Source organism: Hyaena hyaena, unplaced genomic scaffold, assembly GCF_003009895.1.
Source record: "Hyaena hyaena isolate Hyena2069 unplaced genomic scaffold, ASM300989v1 scaffold_75, whole genome shotgun sequence".
NCBI lineage: Eukaryota > Metazoa > Chordata > Mammalia > Carnivora > Hyaenidae > Hyaena > Hyaena hyaena.
The window spans coordinates 1,529,885-1,537,693 of record NW_024080707.1 but is presented as its reverse complement, the minus strand read 5'-3'; the positions used below and the strand labels follow the sequence as shown (position 1 = coordinate 1,537,693).

Sequence of the window (7,809 nt, the reverse complement as noted above, 5' to 3'; positions counted from 1 at the left end):
CTGAGCAGAAGTTAGACGCTTAACTGACTTGAGTCACCCAGGTGCCCCTTAACATTTGTTTTTAATGTTATCCCCTTATATTCTCCATTTTTTTGCATCTTCAAGATGTCAAGAACCCCCTAACGTTGAAGGTAGCATTGAGAGGAGGCCTACTCAGTTTGGTAACTGATCCGCGAGGTTACAAAGTGAATTAAGCCACCGTGAGGTACAAGAAACAGCATACGAACAGATCACTATCAACACTAAAACTGTCCGTTCATACAATTTATTTCACTAGACTGCAAATTTATACACAGTATGAAGGGGTTTCCTGATAGCACGCATACAGTTGACTTTCTGTACTGCTGAAGAACCAATTTTTTTTTTTTTTACATTATACTGTAATACCCTATCGTTAAAACATTATTCAGTGAATTTTTTCCAACTACATATAGACGGAGATTTACCACACACACGGTGCAAGAATGTCTTTATAACATATTTGAATCACAAGATGTGAATCTAAAATACATCACTGTAATTAGAACACTACTTTAAAATTACAATGCCCCATGTTATATTAGCCAGATTTGATTAACCTCTGTATACGTCACAAAGCGGCTCGGTGAGTAACTTGTTGGATAACTGGCAGCAGCTTTGAACTAGGATATCAAAAGAAATCCTTAATTAAGAATCGATTTTGAATTTTAAAAACATATTCCTTTATGTACTCAATATTCTCAGAATCAGAATGGGACATTTAAAAATTTATAGTCTCTAACACAAGGAGAAGAAATCCATCCCTCCCTTTGCTGAAAGGCTGGGGTTGTAAGATTAGGTTTTGTAAGACATCTAAGAAAAGCATTGTACGGGGAGTGGAAATTAGTGAAAAAGAGACCTAAAATTTCTTTAAAAACATTTTGGATTCCTCTGTCCTCCCTGCCTCTGCCAAACATAAAGAATACTGCATTACGAAAAAAAAATGTGTTTCCGTAAGATGATGTTCTAAAGAAAACATATGTAAACAAGCCAGAGAGAAAGGTTTCTTCATTTTCCCATCTTGTAGAGTGGGGCAGTGGGAGGGTATCAGGTAAGTAACAGAACTCCTTAGTCAAAGAACCACTTCATCACACACAAAACAGCTAGGGATAATTGCTGAAAATTTCTCATGTTTCCTTTTCTTTCCCCCAAAGTTTGAGAATGTTTGAAAGTTCAATAAATAGTAGAAAAATAATCCTTTACTTAGAAATTTTGAGATGCATCATTTAGAGCTTATCAGGAGTTCCATACAGCAACTGTGGTATCTGGGTACCGCTAAGAAACAAAGCGAGATCTTCCAAAAGCACACGTTTCTATCCAGATGTGCCACATTCCCAGTCTCTGGCTGGGCACGCTTTTCTCTCTTCCAGTTAAGGAGAGCCGCATGTTTCTGGCTCCTTGGAACATTCCTCTGGCTCAGCTTAACGAAGGTTCCCAATGTTTCATTTATAGGTCTCGTCTCTCTGTTTGGAGGTTTGCCTTCTGCTCCATCCCATTGGTATTATGGCAGCTTCATTAATCAGGCTTACTTCCCCTCCATTCCAGAACCAGCTTGCACTTTCACAAACATGATTTTGTTGTGGTTTCTCATTTTGAAACACACTAACAGCAGCAAGTGAGTTAAACCACTCTGGACAAAGCACAAACACCAGGGGTCTCCTGCTGGGGATTATTTGATGCTGGCTCTTCTTCCCTCCAGAACATTCTGTACCTCCCAGATCCCATCTTCTCACGGAGGTCAGGGGAGTGTTAGCACTCTGCATCGACGGTGTGTACTGTCACAGCCGCCTGCAGGTGGTGGCTGTGGTGCGGCGTGGGGTGGTGGGAGCGGTAGTGGTGGAATTTGTGACTTAGCAGGGCAGCAGTCTGGGGTGGGGCGTCCAGATCCAAGTCCTCGTCGTGGTTTCCCACGTCCACCCCAGCCGACAAGGGGTCGTTGTTGCACGGGGGGTTCTCACTATCCTCCTGTGGGCTCATGGTGCTGTAACCTAGAAAATGAACAGAACAAGCAGCTGAGATCTTCCAGACGCAGGCCGAGGTGACTGCCGATTTCTAGGGCACGGGAGATGTTCCTAGCTTTGTGTTACGCGGGTGCAGAGGTCTGCAGGCTGCCAGCAGATGTCAAAGTGGCTTATTTTTGAAGAGATCTTTTCCCAGCTCTTTTTCCCCCCTCCCCACCGCCAACAATTACAAGATAAATAATCATTTTAGATACCTGAGAAAGTACAGATAAGAAAAAAAACTATATATATAGGAAGCTTTTTTCCAAATTCCCAAATCAACACAACAAAAATTAAAATCACTGCTCTTTCCATCTGATCCACAGATAATGACCACGGACATTTGGGACTATCTTCCTACACTTTTCTCTGAGATAAGATTAAGACTAACTTTATTTGAATGAATGAATGAGAAAAAGAGAGAAAGAGAGAAAGAGAGAAAAAGAAAGAAAGAAAAGAAAGAAAGAAAGAAAGAAAGAAAGAAAGAAAGAAAGAAAGAATAGAAGGAAAGAAAGAGGGAGGGAGAGAGGGAGGAAGGAAGAAGAGAGAAAGGAAGACAGAAAAAGAAAGAAAAAGAAAAAAGACAGCTTCGAAAGAAAGAAAGAAAGAAAGAAAGAAAGAAAGAAAGAAAGAAAAAGAAAAAAAGAAAGAAAGAAAGAAAGAAAGAAAGAAAGAAAGAAAGAAAGAAAGAAAGAAAGAAAGAAAGAAAGAAAGAAAGAAAGAAAGAAAGAAAGAAAGAAAGAAAGAAAAGAAAAAAGGAAAGAAGGAAGAAATAAAGTCCTAATAGGATTCAAATCAAGTTGGGGGCTGCTGGGGAAAAGCTGAGCTTCAACAAGCCTGCACACGACCCACAGGAAGGACAGAAACAAGTGTCACCACTGTTTGTACACCTGCTCTATGGCACGCAATAGTGTCCTGGAATTCCTGCACACCAATTTTACAAGTGAGGGAAACGATGATCAGAGAGGTTAATGAACTTGCCCTAAGTTCCAGTACCAATGAGATTAACTCCACATATACCCATAGCAACTAGCAAAGGAATCAACTATCTCTGTGTCAGTGGGTTCACTGTATTTAAAGATTAATTTCTTTTGGTATTCTAAGTAATACATGTTTCAAAAGAAAATGCCCTTGCTGATCAAAGGATTCCATTCCAAGAACTCTGGCATGTTTTTAAATATTGCAAAAATCCCCTTTAAAATTTTTGAGAAGTGACAGCTCATTAATATTTCCACTGTATCTACCGTTAGCATCAATCAGCGCTCACTCATGGGTAGTGCCAGTCACATTTGTGGTGCACAATTGACGTGCTTGCATACAGCCAAGCAGGAATGGGATGTGGCTGAAAATGTACACTCAGTGCAAAAATGAGAAAGGCAATTCTCTGTCCTCAATGAACCACTTCGCAACTGACAGAATTATTTAAGTCAGTCCAGATCCAGAAATATTTATTGTGCACCTAGTATGTATAAGATACTGTGTCAGGCATTGCAGGAGACACCAAGGGGGAAAATCTGGTCCCTGCACAAGGAGCTTAAAAGCTAGAGCCTGAGAAATAAAATGAATACAAGCATAGGATCTGTTCAATTATTCATTCAGTGAAGACCATTATGCGGCCAGAGGGGGAGGCTATGAAACATGAATAAGAGAGGTCTCTTTCCCTTAAGGATTTCATGATGGAACAGGAGACATATTTATGAAGCTGGGTTTATTCTAATGCAGATAACGGTAAGTGCTATAGTTGAGGTATAACTGAAATCTAGAACACGGAATAACCAATTCCAGCTGGAAGAATGAGAAAGCTTCACAGAAAAACTCTGATTTCAGTTGGGCTTAAATGGATGTGTAGGAGTTTGGTAAGCGGATGTGAGCAAGGGAACAGAGGAGCAGAGCCTACAGGTGTGGGAAGCCAAGGCCGCTGCTCAACCACGTGCCTAGGACAGGTGCAGGCAGGTAGCTGGAGAGTGCGGGTAGGAGGGAGGTGTGGAGGGGAGTTACAGCCAGATTATAAAGACCATGCCAAAGCAGAGAAAATGAAGAAACAATACAACATTTTGAGCAGACTGATAAAAAAAAGATAGCATGATAGTTTCTGTGTTTCACAGAGAACTCTGGTGGCAGCTTGGAAGATGAATAAAAATGAGGGAGGGGGACAGTTGGGAGGTTATTACAACAGTCCAGATGACAGACTAAGACTTAAAACTAGGGGTATGGGGGGAGGCGCCTGAGTGGCTTAGTCGGTTGGGCATCCGACTTTCGCTTGGGTCATGATCTCGCGGTTCGTGGGTTCGAGCCCCGCGTCGGGCTCTGTGCTGACTGCCAGCTCGGAGCCTGGAGCCTGTTTCAGAGTCTGTGACTCCCTCTCTCTCTGACCCTCCCCTGCTCACGCTGTCTCTCTCTCTCCTAGAAATAAATAAAAATATTGGAAAAAAAAAACTAGGGGTATGGGATTGGGCAGATTCAAAAGTATCTCAGGGGTGGAAACAATAGAAGTTAGTGAGCAACTAAAAGTTAGGGGGTTGAGGGAGTGGTGACTTTGAGTCAGGAAGATAAGACTCGGAGATCCCACGTCTCAGGAATGAAAAGGGGAAAAAGAGGGGGAAGTTCACGGACATAGGTGTCTATCATCACTGAGAGTCTCCTTGGCCCCAGGTGGGGCTCAACCAAAAAAGGGGTAAAGGGGAGGCCCCAGCTCCCGAGAAAACCACAGCCAAGAAGGGGGAGCAAAGGTATTCAAACAGAGGCACACTGAGAGGGATCCCAAAGATGATTAACTGGGCTAGGACACCCGAGGATGATACCTAAAGTGGCCCTCATGTAGAGAAAGGGTTCATTAGGTAAAGGGAGGGGTGGAAAGGTATGCAGGCTGGGAGATGAGCAAATGCCAAGGCACAGTAGCCTGAAAGTCTCCACCGGGCATCGGGGATGAGAACAAGCTCGGTATGGGGAAGAAAGCAGCAGGAGAGGAGACTGAACATGCGGGCTCAGACCAGATCAAGAAGGCTGGCTGCGCTAGGAGTTGTGACTGATCAACAGGCCAGGGGTGGGGGAGGGTGCAATGCCATAACATGTGTTTGAAGATGATCCCGTGTAGCAGTGAGGAGGCTGGACAGAAGGTAGCACAGAGGCTCAGAGGACAGGAGGCTGCAGCGCTGGCCCAAGGAGGCGATGAGGACCTGAAGGGGGCCAGTGGCTGTGTTAAGTAGGGCAAGCAGCTGGCTTCGAGGCACTCCTCAAACGCAGAGTAGGTTGACTTTGGTGGCCAAACGGACTTGCCCGGGGACGATCCAGGCTGACCTCGTTGGATAAGGTTGAGGTTTTTAGGTTCGGGGCTGGGGAAACAGCGATGCCTTTCCTCAAGAAAAAGGAATCAGGAGCCAGAATGGGTTTCTCAGCTTCGGCAGTGCTCAGTCTGGAACGGAAGACTGGATGGTAGGCGCTGAAGCCCCACTTACAAAGTACTGTGTGTGCTTAAGCTGCCATGTGCTTCACACGTAGGGGCTCAAGTATAAGGCACACTTTTAGCAAAATCCCAGCGTCTATGTTGATGATTGTTGGCCAACCTTTAGTGCTAGGCTGTCTTTATCTTGCTCCAAGTATCTCCTGAAGGGTTTCCACTCATTTACAAGCACCCACAGTAACTGTTAACTCATTTTCACATTCCTGGTGTAAAATTCATGGCAGGCCTTCTGCCGGGCTCACCCTCCCACCTTCCAGCATCCGGCTATTGCCCTTCACGCTTCAGTTTTTAAAGGTCTTCTCTGGGAAGCAACCCAAACCCCCAGCACCCCATCCTGCCAGCCCACGTGGGGTCTGTTGCCCCTTCTGTGAGTTTAAATGGCATTCTGTGTACATCTCAAGCTTAGATTTTTACTATGTAATAAAATTCAGGGCTGCCATGCCCATGAGCAAATTCCTACTTATTTTTGTACTCCTAATATTCAACGCAATGCCTCACACAAAACAGGTACATCTTTGTCCAAAATCACAGGACTATGCTCCCAAAGCAACAGGACTGGGGTTCTTTAATTATCTGTGGTTTCATCTGGTGTGACATTCAGCAGTCTCATCTAATAATGAAGTCATTCCAGATTCACCAGGCCCTGACCAGGGGTTCTGACTTGGCACTCCATGGATGCTCCCAGCCCGGCTGGTCATAGGCTCCAGGGTGGTTTTAATGGTAGAGCTGTTCCCTCAGCACCTCAGGGGCACCCTCATTTCTCCTGCTCTTGCTTTCTGAGGAGAACCCTAGCAGAAGGTCTTCCGAAGTGAACCTCTTACTCTGGGACATTCTGTTTCATTTTCTCAGTGTGGCAGGACTGCTATTTGACTTCCTCAGGCTTCCTCTTATCTCAATAATTAATGAAAATCTCGAGGGAGGGATAGCAAGCTGTGGAGAAGCAGGAGAAAACTAAACACATGCTCTCACTTAACAAATTGAGTGTTTACTTAGCACCAGGCAATTCTGTCAAGTGCTGGGGAACAGCGATGAATAAGACAGACTCTGTATGACTCATGGAGGGGGAAGCACTGTTCAAAACACAAAGGATATCAGCCACCACTTTCAAAGGAAAAAATTTCTAACTATCCAAAGGTGTCTGCAGTATAGTCTCTACAAAGACGACCTCAGGTAAAAAGTAGGCTCAGGAAGGAGACCAGGCGACCACTGAGAACAGAAGAGTCAAGATTAGGCTTTTTGGTACTCTCCTTACATATTTAGCGGATGGTTCCTGAAGAAACTTCTCTTGATGGTTAGGGAGGTTAGGTCACTCTGGGGACTCACTCTCCACCTTGTGGTCACAGACAGTAACTGCGGGAGACTATGTGCACCTGCCCCCAAAACGGTCTTACGTTGCACTATATAGTTTTTGATCAAGTTTTCAAGGCTCAGCATTTGCCTTTTAAGCTTTATGGAATTTGCTTCACTAGGAGGAGGTTTCCCTTTTACAAAGAAAACATGTTGCCTAATATATATTTATGTCAAGTTTCTGATGAGATAATAACTAACACACAGATTCAAAAGGGACAAATATACATTGGTGGTTTTTAACTTAAAGACAAGCCAGTTGATGACTGGATAGAACATGAGATTTTCAGGAGCAAACAATGGGCAGACACAAAGAGTTAAAAGCATAAGTAGGTAGTAACTGTGTTTAATCGCTACTTGTGAGTGTAATCCTCAAGTGCTGAAAAACAGTCATGTTAAGTGATCTTAGAATATTGACAAAAATAATTCTACCTTTCAAAAACTATTCTTACTTTAGTATTTTTAAGGTACAAGAATTAAAGTAAGATTGCTTTACAACACAAGACTCTCCCGGCCACATGAAACACTGCTGATCCTTGAGCAACATGGGTTTGAACTACATGGGTCTACTCACAGGCCTAGTTTTCCAAAAATACAGGACAGTACTGTAAATGTATTTTCTCTTATGATTTTAACAGTTTCTTTTCTCTAGCTTACTTTAAGAATACATTATATAGGGGCGCCTGGGTGGCTTAGTCCGTTAAGCGTCCGACTTTCGCTTAGGTCATGATCTCGCGGTTCGTGGGTTCGAGCCCCGCATCGGGCTCTGTGCTGACTGCCAGCTCGGAGCCTGGAGCCTGTTTCAGTCTGACTCCCTCTCACTCTGACCCTCCCCTGCTCACGCTGTCTCTCTCTCTCTCTCTCCTAGAAATAAATAAAACATTTAAAAAAAAAATGAATACATTATATAATACAAGTAGCATGCAAAATGTGGGCTAATCCACGGTTTATGTTCTTGGTAAGGTCTCCAATCAACCTAGTAGC

The 7,809-nt window shown here is 43.7% G+C and overlaps 1 protein-coding gene across 1 annotated transcript in view; it reads right to left on the bottom strand.

Annotated features, from left to right (window-relative positions):
• Positions 1 to 356: 356 nt before the first annotated feature.
• Positions 357 to 7,809, bottom strand: part of CACHD1 (cache domain containing 1) — a 216,486-nt gene continuing 209,033 nt past the window's right edge. The window contains exon 27 of the mRNA XM_039233474.1: positions 357 to 2,006. Within this exon, the coding sequence (XP_039089405.1) occupies positions 1,768 to 2,006 (239 nt within the window). The 3' untranslated portion in view covers positions 357 to 1,767. The remainder of the gene's footprint in view (positions 2,007 to 7,809) is intronic.